The 23,395-nt window shown below is 48.1% G+C and overlaps 1 protein-coding gene across 2 annotated transcripts in view; it reads left to right on the forward strand.

Annotated features, from left to right (window-relative positions):
* The window catches only part of SCN5A (sodium voltage-gated channel alpha subunit 5), a 102,758-nt gene that overhangs the window by 33,992 nt on the left and 45,371 nt on the right, over window positions 1-23,395 (forward strand). For both annotated transcript variants that reach the window (XM_017849654.1, XM_017849653.1), the window contains exons 7-14: window positions 1,769-1,999; window positions 3,528-3,591; window positions 4,906-5,047; window positions 5,573-5,770; window positions 7,080-7,259; window positions 7,895-8,266; window positions 12,882-13,014; window positions 13,963-14,201. In XM_017849654.1, coding sequence (XP_017705143.1) covers window positions 1,769-1,999; window positions 3,528-3,591; window positions 4,906-5,047; window positions 5,573-5,770; window positions 7,080-7,259; window positions 7,895-8,266; window positions 12,882-13,014; window positions 13,963-14,201 — 1,559 coding nt within the window. The remainder of the gene's footprint in view (window positions 1-1,768; window positions 2,000-3,527; window positions 3,592-4,905; window positions 5,048-5,572; window positions 5,771-7,079; window positions 7,260-7,894; window positions 8,267-12,881; window positions 13,015-13,962; window positions 14,202-23,395) is intronic.

Here is a 23,395-nt window from a genome sequence, read left to right on the forward strand (position 1 = left end):
ATCTGAGTTTGAAATAGCCCTAGTCCTCTCTAGACTCAAGTCGCTTTTCCATAAAATGAGAGTGAAATCAGAATTGGTGCTTTCCAAGGGCTCTTCCACCCAGCCCGTTAATTCAGTGGCAGGAGGATTTCCCAGCTGATCTACTGGGACCCATCCCTTCCTGGGTCTTTTCAGAAAGAATCCTGCAATTCCGTTGCAACCATTCTTGCCAGAAGTGAAATCTATCGTCAGTATGAGAAATGTTCAAAGGGGTGAGTTATCCTTGGCCACTATCTCCAGAGACCAGGTCAGGGTGTACTTTGCTGGCCTTGAATGGGATACTTCAGGCCAAAGAGACTTTAGCCTAACAATTGAGGCAGAGACCAGTTTGGGTATTCGAGCTGCTGTCCATCAGTCTTCACTTCGTTCCCCTCGAGACATGCAGGTCTCCAGCCCAGTAAACCCACCAAAGGGTACAGGAAGCTCCGTTACAGATGAGGAGCACTGGACCATGAAGAGCTTGTGGATCCCACCACCACCACTACTCTGGGCCCAGACCTGCGAGGTCCACCCACTGCCCAGGCAGTTGCCAACATCTGCCAGGACGATTTCCACAAGGAAGGCTGAGTGCCTCTGAGCCCTGGGCAGGCAGCAGTGTCAGTGGCACCATGGGGAGGTCATCATCTCCCCATCTTATGTTTGCCCACCATGGCCTCCTTGCCTGTGGGTCACAGGCCCAGCAGCAGCAGGCACAGAAGCCACAGATGCTCCTAACACATTAACCAGCGGGACAGTGGATGGATGGAGCTTAATCTGAGATCTGGCCGCTTGGGTCAGGGGCATGAGGGGCAGGGCCCTGCTGCTGGCAGAGGATCCCCCTCATTCCCCATGCTCTGCTTGCATTTGTCCTAGGACAGTCGCTAAGGGCCAGACTGGTGTCTACACATGCTTTTCTGTCATTCTGCTATGTGGTGCTGGCTTCTGCAGGGAGCTAGGCTGTGCAACTAACAGATCACAGCCTCTCGGCTATGGAGAATGGGATGGATGGGGGCATGGGGAGGTCCTAGAGGGACAGGGTAAGTGGGAAGATGCAATGCAGGTCAGCCCTGTTTCTGAACCTTCCCTAACGGTGGGCCTGAGCCAGCGCAGGCCCCTCAGACATCACCTACCATGACCCTGCCAGACCCTCACCCAGAGCCCCCAGCACACACCCGACCACAGCCCCTAACCCCTACCCGATGAGACCCTGGGCCCCTAGTTTCCTCCAAACAATCCACACTCCCTGTGCATCAAATAGAACCAACCCCAGCTGTGGAGCAGGGGGACCCCCAGCAGGAATGGCTCTATTTCTCCCCATCTCAGGATCAAGGCTGAGGGCCCTCCATTGCCTCCATCTCCTTTTCCATGGACTACATTAAAAGGGGTAGGTCTGGCACACCTTCAGACCAGCCAAAGGGGGTGATGCTCTGAGTATGTGTTTTCTCAAGAAAACAGCACTTTCCACGCCCATGCCATATATTTGGCTGGTGGGCAGCAAAGAGGAGCAGGTTCCCTCTGAAACTACAAAGCCAGCCTAGACTCCTGCCCAGGGAAATCAAGACAGAATCTCAGCTGCTGAGGAAAGTGGGGCTTGGGTCTCAAAGCCCAGGAGAAGCCTCCCTTATTCTGTCCCCACCTCTGGTTGCCTACTCAGGTCCCAACCCAGCTCAACTCAGGCCCAGCCCCCCACCAGTGGAGCACAGAGCTCAGTGCCCCTGGGTGACCCCGTGCTTGTTCTTGCCTTCCCCAGGGCTGAAGACCATCGTGGGGGCCCTGATTCAATCTGTGAAGAAGCTGGCTGATGTGATGGTCCTCACGGTCTTCTGCCTCAGTGTCTTTGCCCTCATCGGCCTGCAGCTCTTCATGGGCAACCTAAGGCACAAGTGCGTGCGTAACTTCACGGCGCTCAACGGCACCAACGGCTCCGTGGAGGCCGATGGCTTGGTGTGGGAATCCCTGGACCTTTACCTCAGTGATCCAGGTGCGAACTCTCTCTGCAGCTGGGGAAGGCTTTGCGAGACCAGCAGGGCGGGGTCACCTCCCACACATGCGTCACCAGCGGGCAGGCCTCCAGGGTTGTTCAAGCCCTGTCTGATCCCCCAGAGACCCAGACAGAGGACAGATGGGGAGCAGACTTAGGGCCTGCCTTGTGACTTCCCAGGCTAGATGGGGAGGTGATGCTTGAGGAGTGGGAAGTATGGAGTTAGATGGAGGGCCAGTTGGGGGAAGAGCAGCTGCAGCATTTGGAGATGGGACTGACCCTAGAGTGTTGCAATGGCAAGGTGACCAGCCTGCCCACAGACTGTCAGCTTAGGAAAGGGCCGGACACGGAGCCTGAGTAGTCGATGAGGCTTCAGAGTGAAGCCCCACCTAGCTGGCATGGAGATTTCCCGGTTGACATCGGTGTTCCTTGCCAGGATGCTAATTCCATGTACGTGTACCCCAGACCCCTGCAAGGGAGTTGGAACAAGCCCAGTGATTGTGCCAAGTTGTGTGAGCCCCTCTGTTGTTTCACTGCCCTATGGCTCACACTTCCACTCTCCAGGCTGATGGCCAGCACCACTCTTGACTAGAGCCATTGGTCTGTTTCAGAGGTACATGCTGCTGCAAGGCCAGATTCCAGGCCACAGGACCCTGGGCCAGAATGACTCTGAGGGCCATTCTGAGGTTAGGGCCTCTTACGTACACCAGCAGTCCACTTTGGAAAACGAAACATAGACACTTAATGAGTAGTTCAGCAGTGGCCTCATAACAGTGGTTCTAAAACTTCCATGTGCACCCAAGTCACCTAGAAGGCTCTGGAAAACAGATTTCTGGGCCCCACCACCCCTAGAATTTCTGAGTCAGTAGGTCTGGGTGGCAGTCGGGAAGTTGCATTTCTGAGCAGTTTCCAGTTGACACTGATGATGATGGTTCGAGGACCATGCTTTGACAACTGTCGCCTAAGACAAAGCCAGGTAATGGTGAGTGTTGGGGACTGATGACTGCCACAGAGAGGAGAGGACAAGACGGGCAGTCCTGTCTGGTGCAGCTCCATCCGGACAGACCACAGCATTAGCATGGTGACTATGGCAGGCATCACTTCTACCATTTTATGTGATGGAAGTGAGTACAGAATTGGGCAGTAGCCGGCCAAGGCCTCACAGTGACTCGGCAGCCAAGCTGGAACTCTGCCCAGACCCTTGCCTCCTGACCTTGGTGGGCCCCCTGAGTGGTTTCGGGTGGGGTGCAGAAGCTTCCTGTGGGGACAGCTGAGGCCCTGCCTAGGGCTTCCCGTGTCTTCTGAGAGCATGGGGACACTGGCAGCAGGATGTCTGCAGAGGAGCAGGAGGAAGGCCAGAGGCACAGCCAGAGTTGCCTGAAGCTTGGCCAGGCAGAGGGTAGGGGCAGGGAAGGAGCAGAGAAGAATGAAGACCACTAGTGAGGTCTCCACCTCTCCAAAACCCTGGATGCAAGGCAGAAACTTTTGGGCCAGAGTGCCCCTCACCAGCATGATGTTTCTCTTACAGAAAATTACCTGCTCAAGAACGGCACCTCTGATGTGTTACTGTGTGGGAACAGCTCTGACGCTGGGTATGTGGCACCCACCACCCCGGGTCTCCTTGTCCTGCCAGGGGAGTCTCCTGGTGTTTTCTCAACTGATTCTATTTTCTATTTATGCCCTGACCCCAGGGACAGTGAGGCCTTCTTTCGTCTCCCTTCCCTGCCAGGACCCTTCCCCAGCTTCCCACCTTGTCCCCAGCACAGAGGAGACAGCTGCTGGAGAAAGGTCAGGGACAGAGCTGCAGAGAGAGCTAACGGAGCCCTGAAGGGGGGCTGGGACTGAGGGATAGCTCGGGATGCCTTCTACAGCCCCCCAACCAGCCCACCCCCAACTCCATTCCCTTCCAGAAGCTCCCCAGAACTGCTCCGTCCAGCTCCAGTCTTCCCTCCCTCACGCTGAGCTGTCCCTTGGAGTGAATGTGGTTTCCCCAGCAGCCTGGACTTTCCTTGGGATGCCCCAGTAGCCACGTGCAGCTTCCAGGGCCCTGTGCACACCAGGGTCTGGATCAGTGTGACAGTGCCATGGAGTGTTGGAGAAGTGGGTCACAGAGGGTCACCTCAAAGGAGAAGTACCAAGTTTGTTGCCTCCTTCCTGTCACCAAAGAGATTGTCTGGAGGGTCTTGGGACATTAACAAGACACAGAGGTCCCTTGGATGCATCCATCCACTTGCTAAGTCCGTGTGTGTGTGTATCACACACACATACATGCACACATGACTCCAGACCAGCATTTCCTCTTTGGGAGAGAGGCTATCACCTCCAGCTCTGTGAACTGTGGATCTGCCTCACTGAACCAGTGACTGTGTGCACAGTTGTGCAAATGGGCTCCTGACATGGCCAAGCCCCAACCCATCCCCTCCAGAATCATTTCTCAACCCCATGGCCCTGCCTTTGCCCTGGGCTCATCCTGTTCAGCTCAGCTGAGGCTCACTGCTCTCCCCAACCCTGCTCTACCCCATGCCCGTGCTGTACTCAACTCCTCATGGGGTAGATGGGCAGAGGAAGAGACATGAGCCAGGCTTGTGTGCTTCCTCTCTGTGAGGAGAGGTAACTTAATAGTAGCTGGTGATGGTGTGTCATATGGGCAGAAGGGAGCTTGATTTAGGCCTAGCAGAGTACAGATAGGTAGAGTAAAGAGGAAGATAGTGTCCCAGTGGGAGGCACGCACGAACAAAGTCACGGAGGCAGGATCCAGCCGCGTGGCACTAGGTTTGTGAAGCTCAGCTTCACAGAGCAGTGGGGCATACACTGGGTTGCCCAGGGCGACAAGTCCAGCCCAGCAAGGGTGTCAAGGTCAGCAGACCCCTGACAGCATGGAACAAAGTCTCTGTGTGTGGCTGCAGGACATGTCCCGAGGGCTACCGGTGCCTAAAGGCGGGCGAGAACCCTGACCACGGCTACACCAGCTTCGATTCCTTTGCCTGGGCCTTTCTTGCACTCTTCCGCCTGATGACGCAGGACTGCTGGGAGCGCCTCTATCAGCAGGTGTGTGTGCCCACAGAGGGACAGCAACTGTGGGCTCAGGGTCCAGGCTACACAAGTGATTAGCCAGAAGCGGCCCCAGCAGCCTCCCCACTGGTGAGAGCTTTGGAGGGGATGGGGACAAGGACCTTTGCTTCTGAGGGAGAAGGGACCCGCAAGCAAAGAAACTTTCTTTTTGCTGGTGATGAAGCACCAGTCCCTTCATATAGGATGCTGTCTGCTCTGTGAGGGGGACACTCCTTCTCCCTGTAGGACGGAATATTCTCCCTCTGTGGGCACAGCATACCCTGAGTTGGGAGAGACATTCTGACATTCTGCCTCGCTCCTTGGGTGGGACACAGCCCCACTGTGTGCAGGTCATTCTCTGCAGGTCAGTACATGTCCCTCTCTATAGGTGGGACATCTCTACCCTCCTCCCTAGGCTATGGCTATTTGAACCCCTGGTACAACTAGACCAGGTGACTTGGAAATGCCATAACCCAGTAGGGGCCCCAGTGAGGGTGACCTCTGCCCCCCTTGCTCCCCCAGACCCTCAGGTCTGCAGGGAAGATCTACATGATCTTCTTCATGCTTGTCATCTTCCTGGGGTCCTTCTACCTGGTGAACCTGATCCTGGCCGTGGTCGCCATGGCCTATGAGGAGCAAAACCAAGCCACCATCGCTGAGACCGAGGAGAAGGAAAAGCGCTTTCAGGAGGCCATGGAAATGCTCAAGAAAGAACACGAGGTGGGTGAGCAGTGCCACCAAGAAGCCTCTAAGCCCTCACCTGACTGTGGGTGCTTATAGGTGGGGTATATGCTGGGTAAAGCTGGTGCCTGCAGGCATGGTACATGCTGGGTAAAGCTGGTTCCTGTGGGTATGGTGCAGTCCCTGCTGGGTAAAGGTATTTTCTGTGAATGTGGTATCTGCTGAGTAAAAATTTGGAACCTGCTGGGTTAAGACGTGCCTGTTAGTGAGGAGCCTACTAGGTAAAAGTGACATCTGGGCCGGGCGCAGTGGCTCAAGCCTGTAATCCCAGCACTTTGGGAGGCTGAGACGAGCGGATCACAAGGTCAGGAGATCGAGACCATCCTGGCTAACCCAGTGAAACCCCGTCTCTACTAAAAAATACAAAAAACTAGCCGGGTGAGGTGGCGGGCTCCTGTAGTCCCAGCTACTCGGGAGGCTGAGGCAGGAGAATGGCGTGAACTGGAAAGGCAGAGCTTGCAGTGAGCTGAGATCCGGCCACTGCACTCCAGTTTGGGCGACAGAGCGAGACTCCGTCTCAAAAAAAAAAAAAAGTGACATCTGCTGGGTAAGGTGGGTCCTATGTGTGTGGCTTGTGCTGAGTAAACTTGTTCCTATGGTCATCCTGTCTTCCAGATGAAAGTGGTGCCAGCTGGGTAAAAATGGTGCCTGCTAGGTGGTAGCTCCTGGGTGAAGATGGTCTCCGTGAGCACAGTGCATGCTGGATAAGAGATCCGTGTGTCCATGCACATAGTTTATTCTGGTCAAGGGATGCCTTCTGGTGGGGTAGTGAAGAAAGTCCAATGTCAGAGAACAGAGCTGTCTCAGAAAATAAGCACTGACAATGCTGCCCTAGCCATCACCAGTCCCCCACATGGTGGAGCCTGGAGGCTGGCTATAGAGTGAGCTATTAGAAGCCAGGCTGTGGGCACCCACTTGTTCTTCTCACTGCCCCATGCCACATCTTCCAGTACACTTTTGGCCAGCTAAACCTTCTAGGAGAGCCTCTGCCCTCTGGTTCTGCCACTTCTCTGCTCATCCACACCCACCTCCCACCTGTTCCACACACTCCCCTCTTCCAAGACTGCCCACTTTAGCCACTCCTATTTTCCTTCCTGGATCTTGATCTTTCCCAAAATATTCTGGGTCTGTCTGAGTTTATCTCCATGATGTCCTCATTTTGGAGTAGGTGTGCAAGTCCACTTACTGATAGAGAAATCCCAGTCACTGAGAGTTCCCTGGCCTGCCTGAGCCTGAGGCTGCACAAAGTCTCAATGATGGAAACATCCCTTCCTTCACTCTTTTCCAGGCCCTCACCATCAGGGGTGTGGATACCGTGTCCCGTAGCTCCTTGGAGATGTCCCCTTTGGCCCCAGTAAACAGCCATGAGAGAAGAAGCAAGAGGAGAAAACGGATGTCTTCAGGAACTGAGGAGTGTGGGGAGGACAGGCTCCCCAAGTCTGACTCAGAAGATGGTCCCAGAGCAATGGTAATCCCAGCTGTGGTTCTAGCTTTTCCAGGGTGGGTCTGGCATGAAAAGCCCATCATGCTAGGCCCCTGTACAGTCACAGCCCCCATGGTTGCTCCTCTCTGCCCTTCCTGTTTCCCATGGCCTTCCTTATAGTAGGGGAGCTCTGGCAGAGGGACAGGGTAGTTTTGGGTGTTGTGATACCCCCAACCTGAGGCCAGTATCCCAGCACTGGAGCTGGGGCCGGGGGACGAGGCCCCATGGTATGGGTTGGTAAGAGTTCAAGGACATGCCCATAAGAGTGAGGGGCCATTCCGAGTGCCCCAGGTCCTGCTCAGACCGGGCCTGTCTGCAACACCAGGAGCCTTCCTGCCTCCTTCTCCCTTACCCATCCTGAGCTCGAACTCCAAGCCCAGTTAAGTTTCAGGCTCCCAGCTCCAGAGACATAGATTTGAGGGGAGTAGAGATCCCAGAAGATACAGGATTATCTCTAACCCCACATCCCCTCTTCCAAGTACCCCTGACCCAACCCACCCAGTTCCTGTGTGGCAAAAAAAGCCCCGAGAAGTTTGGCTGAGGCCAATGGCACAAAAGACAGGCTGGGAGCACATGAAGAACACATGTCATGGTTGTGTCCCCTCTCCTCATGCCCTTAGAATCATCTCAGCCTCACCCACGGCCTCAGCAGGACTTCTGTGAAGCCACGTTCCAGCCGCGGGAGCATTTTCACCTTTCGCCGGCGAGACCTGGGTTCCGAAACAGATTTTGCAGATGATGAAAACAGCACAGCGGGGGAGAGCGAGAGCCACCACACATCACTGCTGGTGCCCTGGCCCCTGCGCCGGACCAGTGCCCAGGGACAGCCCAGTCCTGGAACCTCGACTCCTGGCCACGCCCTCAATGGCAAAAAGAACAGCACTGTGGACTGCAATGGAGTGGTCTCCTTACTGGGGGCAGGTGACCCAGAGGCCACATCCCCAGGAAGCCACCTCCTCCGCCCTGTGATGCTAGAGCACCCACCAGACACGGTGAGCCAGCCCCGAGATGCAGGCACCAGGGCAGTTCTGGTCTCTCAAACCGATCACCAGTGCCAAGTCCAAAAATACTCACCAAATATTTGTTGAGCACCTATTATGTGCTGGGCTCTAGGTGCATAAACTTACAAAAAAAAATCTCTGCCCTCATAGAGCATCCATGCTAATGGGGACAGACAGACAAAAATCAAAGGAAAGCCGGGTGCGATGGGGCACGCCTGTAATCCCAGCACTTTGGGGGGCCGAGGTGGGGCGATCACGTGAGGTCGGGAGTTCAAGACCAGCCTGGGCAACATGGTAAAACCCCATCTCTACTAAAAATACAAAAATTAGCTGGGCGTGGAGGTGCATGCCTGTAATCCCAGCTACTTGGGAGGCTGAGACAGGAGAATCACTTGAACTCAGGAGGCGGAGGTTGCAGTGAGCTGAGATCACGCCATTGCACTTCAGCCTGGGCAACAAAGTGAGACTCCATCTCAAAAAAAAAAAAAAATCAAAAAAGAAAAAATGTCTATATTGTGTGTGATGGTGATAAAGAAGGATAATAGTTAAATATGTCACAGCTAGTAACGCTGCCATGACCATCATCTGGGGAAGCCTGTTCCGAGCACAAGGAACAGCAAGCGAGGAGGCCCTGAGGCAGAATCTGCCTGGCCTGTTGGAGGAGATGCCATGAGGTCAGTATGGCTGGAACAGAGGGAGCGACAGCGAGAGAAGTTGCAGTGACTGTTCCAAAGGTGATAGGAAGGGACTGGCCAGATTGTGAAAGGCCAATCAGAACTTTGGTCACTTAGTCAATCCTATGACAGACTTATGGCTGCCCAATCAGCCATCAGGTGTCCTTGCGGACCCCGGGCCCCCAACACAGTGACCAGAGCAGCCCACCCAGGAAAAAGCTGAACATCTGGCTCAGCCCCCAAGGCCTGCAGGGCGCACTTGGAGAGGAAGGTAGAACGGATGGAAGGCTTGACCAGGAAGGTGGAGGGTGGCCTGAAGATGTAGGGCTCCCAGCCGCATGGCTTATTTCATGTCACTCAGACTCTTGCTCCATCTGTGGAACATGGTACAGGTTAATTAATCTCTTTGTGCCTCAATTTCCTCATCTGTAAAGTGAAAATTATACGCCAGCAAGTTGTGGTGAGGACTGAAAGAGTGCAACCAGGTCCAGTGTTGAGACCCGGACTTGCCTGGTGTTGGAGTCATCAGTATTATCTGTTATCGGTATTAGTGAGCAGGAAGGAGTGAGGTTCCTGGGGCACACTGCAGAATGCCCAGGGTCCCACACTCCTCTGGAGCACAGTGTGAAGGGAGGAAGCTGGGCACCCCTGGGGACAGACCACAGCTTTAGGTAAAGCTGGGGAGGCCGTGGCCCATCTGCAGGGTGGGGTGTCTAGCTTCCAGGAACACTAAACCAGGCAGGTGCAGCCCTGGAGCTTCAGCCTCATGGAATCGGGTCAGCAGCTGGGAGCGCTAATAGAGTTTCCTAATCTCGTTAAGGAGAAAATCATCTCATTGTACTGCACATGTTGGGAGGAATCCAAGTTCAAGCACTTCATTACCAGGAATTCTGACTTCACCCATTCTCACTTCTGTGGGACCCATTTGTAACCTTAAAGGGATTAGCAGGCCAAGACAGGGTCATTTGCAAAGTTAAAGGAATTAGCGAACCAAGATAGAGACATTTGAAGAGTCAAAGAGATTAGCAGGCTGCAGGCCCTGGGAATGCCTTCTGTGCTTCCACTGGGTCCCCAGTGACACATTTCTGCCCAGTTCTAGTCTGAAAACAGAGCACAGTGTTGGACACACTGTGGATGCCTAATCAACAAGGATGGGGAGGAAGGGCCAGCCCAGCAGACAGCTCACGTTCAGTTTATCCAGATTGGGAGGTAGGGACTGAAGACTTACTTTGCCCTCTGCTTGTATGAGACTGCCTGGTTCCAAAAGTCTAGATGTAGGTGGGAGAAGCACACTGAATATCCATTCCTTTTCTCCCCCTGCATGTTAAATCTTCATCCTCATTTCCTGTGGCCACCTAGCAAGTTAGAAACAGAGCTGGAACTCTAACCCAAGCCTTCTGATTGATTGCCAAGAATTTATCCATCCATCTAATATTTATCTAGTGCCAGCCTGCCATGTGGAGTGCCAGGCAGTGTTGAGACTCCAGGGTTATATCAGCAAACAAAGAAGGCAAGATCACTGTCCTCTTGGAGTTTATACCATAGTTACGAAGACAGTAAACTAATCAATATTTTCAGGTAGCAGTAAGTCATGTGATAGCAAGTTGCTAAGGGGAGGGATGAGGATGAGGGCTATTAGAATACTTGGGAAAGGCCTTCCCAAGGAGGTAACATTAAAACTGACAGGCAAATGATTTTAGGGAGCCAGCCCTAAAGATGCAGAGGAATAGCATTCAGGTAGAGGGAATAGCAAGTGCAAAGCCCCTGAGGAGGACACATCCAAGGGATGAGAGTGACTAACAGGGCCAGGTGTGGTGAAACATTAAAATGATTTTCATGAGTTAGGATTTGGACTGTGCAGGACCTTCTAGACCATAGAAAAGTTTGGATATACTGTGTGAGTAAGATGGGGAGGAGTAGGATGGGAGGAGTTGTTGAACAGAGGAGTGACATTATCTGATTCACTTTTTAAAGGAATCCCTTTCTACTATGCAGAGAATAGAGGGACGAGAAGAAGAAAAGAAGCCAGTTAGGAGGCTGTTGTAGTGGTTTTGGGAAAGGGATGATGACCACCTGGACTAGGATGGTGTATTAGTCAGCTACTGTCATAATAATGCCGTGTAGCAAACTACCCCAGAAGTCAATATCTAGCAACAAGCCTTTATCTCATGCTCACTTATCTGCAGGTTGACTACAACGTGGCCCATGTAGGTTAGGCTTAGCTGGGAAGCCCTACTCCAGACTGCACGCTGGCTGGGCTGGGCTTCATGCTGTGGGTTAGGCTCAGGGCTGCTCCACGTCTTTGTTCTGAGGCCCAGGCTGAAAGGGTGACAGTTACCTGGGGAAGCTCTTTTCATGGAGAATTCCTGGAGCACAAGAGCAAGATAAACAGCACTAGCCCAGTTGAGGTTTCTCTTCACAGCGTGTCCACTAACATTCTGTTGTCCAAAGAAAGCCATTCATGCCCAGGGCAGGGAAGTTTAATTCACCCTCGGTGGGAGGGGAAAGAGAGTGCATATGTAACAAGTGATAACCAAACTATGATAGATGGCAAAGAAGGAGGGGAGAAGTTGGGAAAATTTAAAACTTGCTTGTGAGTTAAGCTGGCCAAATTCATGGTTGCGTTGGACCTAGGGTAGTACTGTTGCACCAGCCACCTCAGCCCTCTCAGGTGCCTCCACTTGAATACTTGACTGGGAGTTCACTACCTCCCTAGGCAACATTTCAGAGCAGTCCTGCCAATGGCCGGGATGTCCTTAACTTGAGCCCAGATCTATTTGGTACCCACCCTATGCCCTGCTTCTTCTACCCTGGGTAGTCTAGGCCCATTAGATTACAGAGTTTTGCTATTGCATGCTGAACAGCTCAGCGCCTGGGCTGAAGTGAAGGCTTTATTGGCCCTCCTTGGTTCTGTGAGAGGCTCCAGGTAAGCCTAGAGAATGCCTGCCTGCCACCTCCCTTCACCAGGGCTGTTTCCAGGCCTGGGTTTTATACTGATAAAAATGGTGCATGCGTGGTGAAAACAAACCCCACAGTGCAGAAGTACACAGTGCAGAAGTGAAAAGGGAACTTCTCCCTCTCTTTCCCCTCCCCCACAGTCCCATTCCCCAGATATGTCCACTTTAATCATTTGGTATGCATTTTCCAGATCTTTTTCTTGTTTTTTCATCAAACTGTTTGCCTTGGAGATGCCCCCATGGGAGCATACAAAGAACTGCCTCATTCTCTTTGTTGTCTATCAGAGCCCAGAGTTGGATTGTGTCTATAATTGATTCGAATATGGTTGCTATTGATTGGTTGTTTTGTTCTTATGGTATTAGGAACAATGCTGCAATGAACATCATTTATGTGTATTTTTGATGCACATATGTAATTATTTATGAAGTTAGATTACCAGATGAGGACTTGGAGGGCCAATTTAAAATTTTCTTGGTAAATCCAGCCTAACTGCCCCCACAAAAGACACAGCCTCCCACCAGCCATGTATAAGCATTGTACTTTATCCTTCTATTAGCATTATCTTAGAGCATGTTAGATTTTTTTTTCAGCTTCTTTATGCTCTTGACGCTAGGAAGCTTGTGGTCAATTAAGACTCCCAGATCATTTTTGCATGTACTAATGTGTATGACAGCATCAGGCTCAGGGAGGACCTGTGATATGTGTAACTTCCTGACCACACTCAGGAATCACTGCTGATGAGAGGCAGTGAAGAAGAAACGAGAATGAAGGAGACAGTGATTGGCAGGAGGGGTGGAGGGAGTTCTTAACTGGGAGGGAGTTGGGAACAGAGAAGCCTAGCATCCAGTGTCCCATCAAGACCTTCATCTTGATGGCATCCCCAGCCTGAGTCTGGAATGGCCACCCCAGCAGGACTAGAGCTAGGGGCAGGACCCCTTTCCCCAGGCTGACACCAATCTCCTGATTGCACTCAGACCACACCATCGGAGGAGCCAGGTGGGCCCCAGATGCTGACCCCCCAGGTTCCGTGTATAGACGGCTTCGAGGAGCCAGGAGCACGGCAGCGGGCTCTCAGCGCAGTCAGTGTCCTCACCAGCGCACTGGAAGGTCAGCACCCCCAGGTCATTTAAATACTCCCCACCTCTGCTGCAGGCACCCTTACCTTCATCCCAGCCTGATCCAGGCATCCCCCATTTGTCTTGGCTTGCTTTGGACATCCCCACACTGTCCCAGCCTTCTCTGTTCTGTGGAGCCTTGCCTGTCCTTCCGTCTCTTCTCATCTGTTTCAGCTTGTTCTCTCCTGGGCATCACCATGTCTGTGTTTCTCCCAAACACTCCCACATCTTGCCTGTCCCTGATGCTTATCAGTCTCATTCCATCGTCTCCCAACCATAACCATGTTTGTCTAGGACCATCCTGTCCTGAGCACACCCATGTCTGTTCTAGCTATTCCCATATCTACTTCAGGCTATTCCAGGCATCCCACATCTTTCCCAGCCATTCCTGCCCTAGGCAACTCCACATCCCTTCCAGTCTGAATTTGGCACCCCCCATCCTGATCTTGTTCCCTCCTATCTCAGATGTATTCTCATCTTTTCCAGCCTGTCCTCGGCATCTCCTCTCCCATTTGTCCTGACACATCCTAGATGTCCACATCTGTCCCTACCCATTCTGTCCCAGGTGTCCTTGTGTCCGAACTTGCCTGTCCCCATTACTGTTTCATCATTTTCAGCCTGTCCTCCCCGAGTGTCCCCAGGTCTATGTGGGACTGTTGTCTTAAGCAGTTGTACGTTTGTCCTAATAATCTCTCCTGTCCCCATTTTCCCCGCCTCCATCTCTGTTTCCTGTCCCTATGGCCCTCTTCTCTCATATTTCCAGACTAAGGAGCCAAGACACAAGCCACCATTCCCTTGGCCTTCCCTGCTCCCACCGTCCCACTGTCATGTAGCAGCCCTGTCATCTCCCAAAGCAAGTCATAAATCTTTTCTGGAAGGTATTCCAGATACATATGGCTCAGTCAACAGAATCAAACTAACTCACTGGCTGTCCCCTCAGAGTTAGAGGAGTCTCGCCGCAAGTGTCCACCATGCTGGAACCGCCTCGCCCAGCGCTACCTGATCTGGGAGTGCTGCCCACTGTGGATGTCCATCAAGCAGGGAGTGAAGTTGGTGGTCATGGACCCGTTTACTGACCTCACCATCACTATGTGCATCGTGCTCAACACACTCTTCATGGCGCTGGAGCACTACAACATGACAAGTGAATTCGAGGAGATGCTGCAGGTTGGAAACCTGGTAAGAGCCACCTGCAGCTGGCTATCAAATGGGCATCCTGGCAGGAGGGAACCTCGGGCAGCTGGCACAGCCTTCATGGGTAAGGGAGAAGGGATCCTGCACACAGAAGGATCTTTTGAGGGTGGGAATCATCACAGAAGACATCTTGGAGGAGGGAGGGAATCTCAAGGTCAGCTTCTATGGAGCTGAAAAATGTAGATTTGGAGTGGGAGGGTGAAGTGAAAAGTTTATGCAGATGTTCACAGTCTAGAAAACAAAAGTGAGCTGGGGGTAAACCTGAAATGTGTGGAGACTTGAGATTTTGTAATTTGTAGATGGAGGAGAGTGTGTGCAGAAGGAGGTAGTTCTCTTATGGACCGAGCTTGCATCAGTGTTGTTGATGGGGGAAATTGTGGATGAATGGTTGGATAGAAGGAGGGAAAGATGGAGGGATGGGTAGATGGGTGGATGGATGGATGGATGGATGGATAGCTGGGTGTAGTAAGTAAATCAGGCAGAGCCAGATTTGAATTCTGACTCAGCTCTTACTAACTAGCTGATCTCAAGCAATTTACTCAGTAATTGGCCCAATAAATATTTGTTGAATTCAATAAATGGGAAATTAGTATGACAATATCAACCTCATAGGAAGGTAATGAGGATTGAATAAGATAATATCTATAATCTGCTTGGCTCATAGATTGATAAGCAGTAAGCACTCAAAACAAATGATAGCTGTGCTATTGTCGTTGTTGTTAGATTGCTCCTGGAAGTCAGAATGTCTGGGTTCTAATTCCGATTTTTTTTTTCTTGATACCAAATCAAGTCCTGCCTCTTTATTATACAGATAGGGAAACCGAGGCCCAGAGACCAGAGGGATGACATAGCAGGGGCAGAGTTGGGCATCTCTCAACTCCCAGGACAGGTCCATATTGGATCAGTCCAGGTAAACAGAGTCAGCTCGTCTTTAGAGGATCCCAGGGCAGAGTTGCCATGAGCCCACTGGCCTCAAAAAGGAGCTTCTGAGATCACCATTGAGGTTGGTGTGAGGATGGTAGGGGGACTTCTGGCCCCATTTGATCTAAGCTTGCTCTTACTGCAGAGCCAGCCTGTCTCAGGCCCAGCTGTTCAAGTGACCCCCATAGGCAGGTAGGTCTCTCACACTGTGGGGTATGAGGATTTTCTTTTCTTCTTACTTTCCAAATCCAGGACTCTAGATAGTTCTCTGCAGGGCCTATTGAGATTTTTTTTTACCAATTTGAGTCCACTTGCTGCAATTTTACTTTTCTTTCCTTCTATGTGCAAACAGAAGGGAAAGCTACATCTCAGTGGGTAGCGGTCTCATGGCACTGTTGGGAATGTTGGGTGGTCTTCAGATGGTAGTTATGCAGGGTTTCAGTTGAGTGTGGTTTTATCAGGTTGTGACCATTGGGTTGGACTGAGCAGCAAGTTAGGTGTGATGAACAGCACTGGTGGCTTCACTGGGTCAGCAAGTTGTGGCTAAACTGCAGTTGTATTAAACTTGTCGTTAAATTATAGATAACAGGCAGTGTAGTTGGGTTATAGCTATATTTTGTTCTGTTTGAATAGCTTTATTGCTAGTATGTAAGGTTTTGATTTTATTGCATTTAATATATTCTAGGTAGTTTAAATATTAAGTGTTAAGAAACAATACCATAAAAATAAGCATGAGTAAATAACCAGCTTGGGAAAAGCCTTTCTAAGCATGTATCTGAAGACAAATTCCATAAAGGAGAAGACTGATAGATTTAACTAACTTTTTAGCCCATCACACAAATAAAGGTAAAAGGCAAATGAAACTTCTGTTTCCAGCAATATTATGGACAAGAAAATCTGAAAAGTTTCCTATTAATAAATAATTTAATATACAGCAAACATTCTTTGAATTACAGAGCTAAGTGCATGAGAAAGTACAGTAGTTCCTCTTATCCACAATTCTGCTTTCCGTGGTTTCAGTTACCCATGGTCACCCATGATGTGGAAATATTAAATAGAAAATTCCAGAAATAAACAATTCATTAGTTTTAAATGGCACACCCTTTTGAGTATTACGATGAAATCTCACACTGTCTTACTCCATTCTGCTCGGGGACATGAATTGTCTCTTTGTTCAGCGTATCGTGCTCTATATGCAACCTTCCCATTAGTCATTTACTAGCGATCTCTGTTATCAAATAGACTGTTGTGGTATCACAGTGTTTGTGTTCAAGTAACCCTTATTGTACTTAATCCTTATTCTCCAAAGCAGAAGAGTAATGATGCTGGCAATACAGATGTGCCAAAGAGAAGCCAAATATATGACAAAGAGAAGTTGTTCATCTCTTATTGTGCCCAATTTATAAATCAAACTTTATCAGAGGTATGTAGATTTAGGAAAAGGCATAGTATATATAGGGTTCAGTAATATCCATGGTTTCAGGCACTCACTAGGAGCCTTGTTGGAATGTATTGCCCATAGATAAGAGGGGGCTACTGTAACGGAAACCCGAAGTGCCAAAAACAAAAAGAAGCTTAAAAACCATAGCAGTAAATTTGTGAAATGGCTCTGTAGCTGCCCTGGGTGGGGTGGGGAGGTGTTGATTTGTATAGTCTGGAGGCTTGGATTTTAATGAGCATGTAGAGACAAGACACTCAACCTTGGGACAGTGTGAGTAGGGGTCGAAACTGAGTAGCCCCATAAGAATATGACCATACATTCAGAAAAATGGTGATCCAGAAAAAACCTACACACAAACCCTGGGAAATGATAGAGAAGCCCTGTCATAGCCAGGGCTGGAAAGGAAAAAAGTAACCCCTGAAAGGCTGTGACTATGGATTTGGCCTCATACAGATTTGGGGTTCATATTTATACCTGAGTAGTCCTGGAACCTACATCTAAAAAATTAACATAGAAAGTGATCCTAGAATAATGTCTTGGGGCCCCTAAAAGGGAACAAAACTTCTCTGGAAGGACACACCTTTGGCCCAGGTCAAGCTGGATTGCCCAAATTATAAAACACAGAAGGAAATATTCCACCATGAGGAAGAGTCAGCAGACACACACACGCACAGACACAATCAGGCTATCCCCTTAAAAATGTCACATAGTAGAATTGCTTGATAGAGATGATAAAAATGTTCATAATTGGCCAGGTGTGGTATTTCACACCTGTAATTCCAGCAGTTTGGGAGGCCGAGGCGGGCAGATTGCTTGAGCTCAGGAATTCGAGACCAGCCTGGACAACATGACAAGACCCTGTCTCTACTACAAATACACAAAAATAGCCAGGTGTGGTGGTGTGCACCTGTGGTCCTAGCTACTTGGGAGGCTGAGGTGGGAGGATCACTTGGATCCCCAGTGGGGCCAAGATTGCAGTGAGCTGGGATCATATCACTGCACTCCAGTCTTGGTGACACGATGAGACTCTGCTCAAAAAAAAAAAAAAAAAAGTTCATAATAACCAGAGACATAAAATAAGAGATTAAAAACATAAGAAAATAATACAGCTTTGAAAAGGAACCAAATAAAATCTCCATAAATGAAAAATATAGCCATTGAGATTAAAATTTCAATGTACACATCAAGTAGCATATTAATACAGTTGGGGAGATAATTAAATGATTGTAAATTTAGATCTAATAAAGTTGCCCAGAATGTAATATAGAGAGATGAAGAGAAGAAATAGAAGAAAGAAGGAAGAAAAACATATCTGACATTATTTTCCAGATTATGTTGTTGTCTATTTAAATCGTTTTAGAAAATCTACAGAGAGGCTGTTAGAACTAATACGAGAGTTCAACAATATTAGTGGGTACAGCTTCAGTATTCCAAATAGTGTTCCTAGTCACCATCAACAATCAATTGGAGAAAATAAATTTTTAAAGTTATCACTTATGATCACAATAAAAACTATGAGAAATTTAGCAATAAATATAACAAAAGATATGCAAATTTTGTATGAAAAAATATGAAACTGCCAAAAAACATAAAAGAAGACATAAAAGTGGAGAGATGTGCCATTTTCATGAATGAAAGTATGACTATTGTAGAGATACAAATTCTTCCCAAATTAACCTATAAGTTCAATGTAATTCCAGTCAAAATCTCAATACTTTTTTTAATGGAACTTGACAAGATAATCCTAAAACTCATATGGAAAGTAAAGCAGATCAAGATAAATTAAGGACTAAGGTAGGGAATTTACCATAGTATGTTAAGATATCTTAGAAAGCTAAAAATATTAGAGTATTGATGCAGGGATGGAAAAAAAGATTGTGCTACAGAATTGAGAACATAGAAATAGAACAATCCATATTTGGTAACTTGATAAATAACAGAGATGGTACTATAAATCAGTAGGAAAAGGCCGGGTGCAGTGGCTCATGCCTGTAATCTCAGCACTTTGGGAGGCCAGCCGAGGTGAGCAGATCATCTGAGGTCAGGAGTTAGAGACCAGCCTGGCCAACATGGTGAAACCCTGTCTCTACTAAAAATACAAAAATTAGCTGGGTATGGTGGCATGCACCTGTAGTCCCAGCTACTCAGGAGGCCGAAGCAGGAGAATCACTTGAACCTGGGAGGTGGAGGTTGCAGTGAGCTGAGATCGCACCACTACACCCCAGACTGGGTGACAGAGTGAGACCCTTTCTCAAAAAATAAAATAAAATAAAATAAAACAAAATAAATCAGTAGGAAAAGGATGGGACTGTTTAATAAATGATGCTGGGAGAATGGTTATCTGCGTGGAAGAAAATCAATTTAGATCCCTACCTCACATCATATTCATAAATTAGATGTAGGGGAATTGTACTTAACACCTAAATGTGATAAAGCAAAACTTTAAAGTTTTTGGAATAACAACAGGAGAAAAAGCTTTAAGATCTTGGGGTTGGGAAGGCCTTCAATAATCCAAAAAAGCTTACATCATGAAAGAAAAGATTGCTAAATTATAAATTGTTAAAATTTGTAATCTCTGTACAACAAGGAATATTACAAACTAAGTGAAATCACTACCACAAACTGGAAATTGATATTATGATAAGTATTTAACTAGAAATACATGGAATCCAAGCAATATTGAAGATTTACACATCAATAGGAAAAGAGGGATAGTGATAAAATGATAAAAACACAACCACAACAATGGACAAAGGAAATGACAAGCAAATCACAGAAGAGGTAATTCAGATGGTTATAAACAAATGAAGAGAAACAGAGGAATGGAAATTAAAGCAACATTGAAATACTGTTTCTTGCCCTAACAGAATAAAAACTAGGCTTCTGTGTGTTGACAAGGATGTGAAACAGTGGGAATTCACAGCTTGTAAGAGTGTGGATTTGGTACAACCATTTGGGGAGCAATTGAACAATATCTGCTAAATCACAGATACATACTGTATACCCTACAACTCAACAATTCCATATATATATATATTCTTAAGAAAGTCTCACACATCTGTACAAAGAAACATGTATAAGAAAGTTCTTTATAGTATGTTTAGTCATAGGGGAAGTTAGAATCAATATAAATGTCCATTAATTTTATAAAGTGGATAAATAAATTGTGGTGTACTCATACAATGAAATACTGTACACAGGCCAGGCGTGGTGGCTCAAGCCTGTAATCCCAGCACTTTGGGAGGCCGAGATGGGCGGATCACGAGGTCAGGAGATCGAGATCATCCTGGCTAACACGGTGAAACCCCGTCTCTACTAAAAATACAAAAAAAAATTAGCCGGGCACGGTGGCGGGCACCTCTAGTCCCTGCTACTCGGGAGGCTGAGGCAGGAGAATGGTGTGAACCCGGGAGGCGGAGCTTGCAGTGAGCCAAGATCGAGCCACTGCACTCCAGCCTGGGTGACAAAGCGAGACTCCATCTCAAAAAAAAAAAAAGAAATACTGTACACAATTAGAATGGATACATATACATGTGTCAATAAATCTCAAACACAATGTTAAAAATAAAAGGAACTTGAAAGAGAATATATAAAGCATAGCTTATTTACATAAAGTTAAGAGAATACAAAAATACTATGTGTTGTTGTTATATACATTAAAAATGTAAAAATGTGTAGAAATGATAAACATCAAATTTGGGATAGTGATTACCTTGGAATGAATACAGTACTATGGGTGGCTCCTGGTTTATCTGTGATGGCACATGATGGGTAAGAATTCATAGTGGAAGCCATCATTTGAATTACTTGTTTAACTCCTTTGTATCTCAGTTTCCCTATCTGTAAAATAGGGAGAATAAGCATTACATATCACATATCTCATAGGGTTACTGTGAGGGTTAAATGATTTAATATATGTAAAACACTAGAACAGTGCCTGGCATACATCAAATGCTATTTAAGTATTTGTTTTTTTTTTTTTTTTTTTTTTTTTTTGGTAAGGAAAAAGAAAACAAGATTTGAAACAAATATGGCAAGATGTTAACATTCATTAGAGTTTGGTGGTAGGTGCACAGGTAATCATCTTATTATCCTATACTTACACTTTAAGTATTTTAAAGTGTAAACAAATACAATAAAGGTAAATGACAAATCAGGAAAATTGTGACAATACAAATAGTACTAATAGACAAAAGGGTAATATATAAAGTATGTTTATAAACCATACAAAAAAGCAAACACCTTAATAGAACAATTAAGAGCAAAGGATATGAACAGAAAATTTCACCAAATAAGAAATATAAAACAAAAAGAAATGTCCAATAAAACAAGAATGTCCTGTTGGATGAGAAAAGGTCATGGGAACGGAGTACCCAGTATTAGCATAGTTAAAAGGAGGCAGTTACTCACATGCAGCTCGTGGAATTGGTTAAAGCCTTTCTCCGAGGATCATTTAGCACTATGTGTCAGAATCTCTGAAAAACATTCATTGACTACACAATTTCATCTCCAGAAATCTTTCCTAAGAAAAGAATTAGACAAGTTGCTTTAAAACAAGCATGTAAAAGGATATTTATTGTGGCAATGTTTTTAATAGGGGAAAAGGAATGACTATCACAGGGAAATGGCTAAATCAGTTATAGCATATCTGTACAGTGGAATGTGCCACAAATGTAAAAAAAAAAAAAAAAAGAAAGAAAGAAAGAGAGAGAGGGGGGAGGGAGGGAGGGAGACAGGAAAGAAGGAAGGAAGGAAGGAAAGGAAGGAAGGAAGGAAGGAAGGAAGGAAGGAAGGAAGGAAGGAAGGAAAAATGATGCTGTAGATTGTGTTTAATTGGCATGGAAGGATGTTCACAAGGTACTATGTTTTAGATACAGTTTTATAGTGCATGGAATATAGTCCCATTAAAGTCATATGCCAAAGTCAAAGAGAATTTGGGGTTCCCCGTAAGTTCCCCCAATTCCTGGAAAGCGGCCATTTGCACTCATTGCTCAGTGAACCTCCTGCCAGGAGTTAGGGGAAGTGGGTCACCATGCTCAGAGCCTCCATCTGCCAGATCCCAGTGAGCCTATAAAACATGCAGAGTTGTTTATATCTGAAGGCAGCGCCTGCCTGGGTCTGGAGCTCTTGGCCACTCTCAGCAATCACAATAAATGCTGCTAACAGTAACAGTAATCACCCTCTCATGCGGAGTATCCACTTCATAGCCATTAGCTATAACTCCTAGAAACCTCCTATGGAGTTGTTATTATTATCCCCATTTTATATATGAGGACCCTCAAGGCTCAGAGAGCTGAAGAAACTGGCCCAAGATCACACAGAGGCAGCCCCTGCTCTGGAACCCCAGCCTGGCCACCATTCTCTGCATATCTTAAACCATCAAGCTTTGATCACACGGCCTTAGAAAGCCTGGCATGAGCCTGTGGAAGGAGGAGGTCTGTTACCAAAATGTTTGTACTTCTCAAGGTTAGCTACACATTAGAATCACCTGGGACGTTTTTTTCTCTTTTGAATCCCCATACCTGGGTTCCACTCCAGTCCAATGTAACTAGAATCTCTAGGATGCGACCCAGGCATCCATATTTTTAAAGCTCCCTAGGTGATTACAGAGTGCACCAAGTTTGAGAGCTCATGGTCAAAAACGGCACTTGAACTTTAAATCCCAGGAATCTAGTCAAAATGTAGATTCTAATTCAGGGGCCTTGCAAGATTCAGCGTTTCCAAAGAGCTTCCAGGTGATGCTGTAGGTCCCTGAAAAACCTTTTATCGTTTCCCTGAAGGGCACTCCCCAAGAACCTCTCCTGTCTTTTTTTTCCTGAGTCCTAGCTCCACCTGATCACTGCCATCTCGCCACCAAAACAGCTGGGAGCCTGGACAAAGTGAGGTGCAGGGCTTTTCCTGAGCTCCCTTCTCTAGAAATGAGTGTCGGCACTCATGGGTGTCAGACCCACCCTGGTGCACCCCGGCAGTGCTGGGGAAGATCAGAAGTGGAGGTCCAAGGGAGGCGCTACCCGGGCCCCACCTGTAGGGGCTCTCAGGGAAACTGTGCAGGCTGTGCTGCTGAGTGAGGGCTCTAAGCACAGCTGTGTGTGTCTCAGGCTGGGTAGGGAAGGCTCCTGGAAGTAAGCAAAGCAGCACAGGACAGGCAGGACATGGCGCACGGAAGGTCAAAGGCTCAAACATTTGTTCATCTATTCAACAGATACTGGTGGACCACCTATGGGCTGGGCATCGTTCCAGGTACAGTAGGGAAAGGTCCCTGCCATCACACAGCCTATCTTCTAAACAGACGAGGCTCGATAAACAAATAGCTGTTAGATGGTGGTGTGAGGCAGAGGAAAATGAAGCAAGGATGGGGAATAGGGAATTTGGTGGGAGGGAGGCACATTTTAAGTTACCAGGACACCCATGGATCAGGTGGCTCTGAAGGGAGTGAGTTATGCGGCTGGGGAGAGGCATGACCCAGGGAAAGGGAGCAGCAAGTGCAAAGGCCCCGAGGAGGGGACAGCAAGGAACAGGCGTGGCTGGAACAGGAGAGCAACAGGCAATGGGGTGGGGGGTTGGAAAAGGTATGGAAGCAGGTTTGGGTGCTGGGGAGAGAAGCAGGTCTCAAGGCTGTCTCTCTATGTGTGAGGAATGCAAACTGAGGCTGGAGGATTTCAGGGTCCTTCCCTTTCCCAAGACCCGGCTGATGGAGGAGCAGTTCCCTCTGGGCACAAGCACTAAAGGGACCCTTGAAGTCAGGAGGGCTGGGCTGGTGGGTGGTGCCCTGTGTGGCAGTGCTGAGGAGCCCGCCCACCTGCCCTCCTGGTGCCTA

Source organism: Rhinopithecus bieti, unplaced genomic scaffold (assembly GCF_001698545.2).
Source record: "Rhinopithecus bieti isolate Rb0 unplaced genomic scaffold, ASM169854v2 scaffold_33121, whole genome shotgun sequence".
Lineage (NCBI taxonomy): Eukaryota > Metazoa > Chordata > Mammalia > Primates > Cercopithecidae > Rhinopithecus > Rhinopithecus bieti.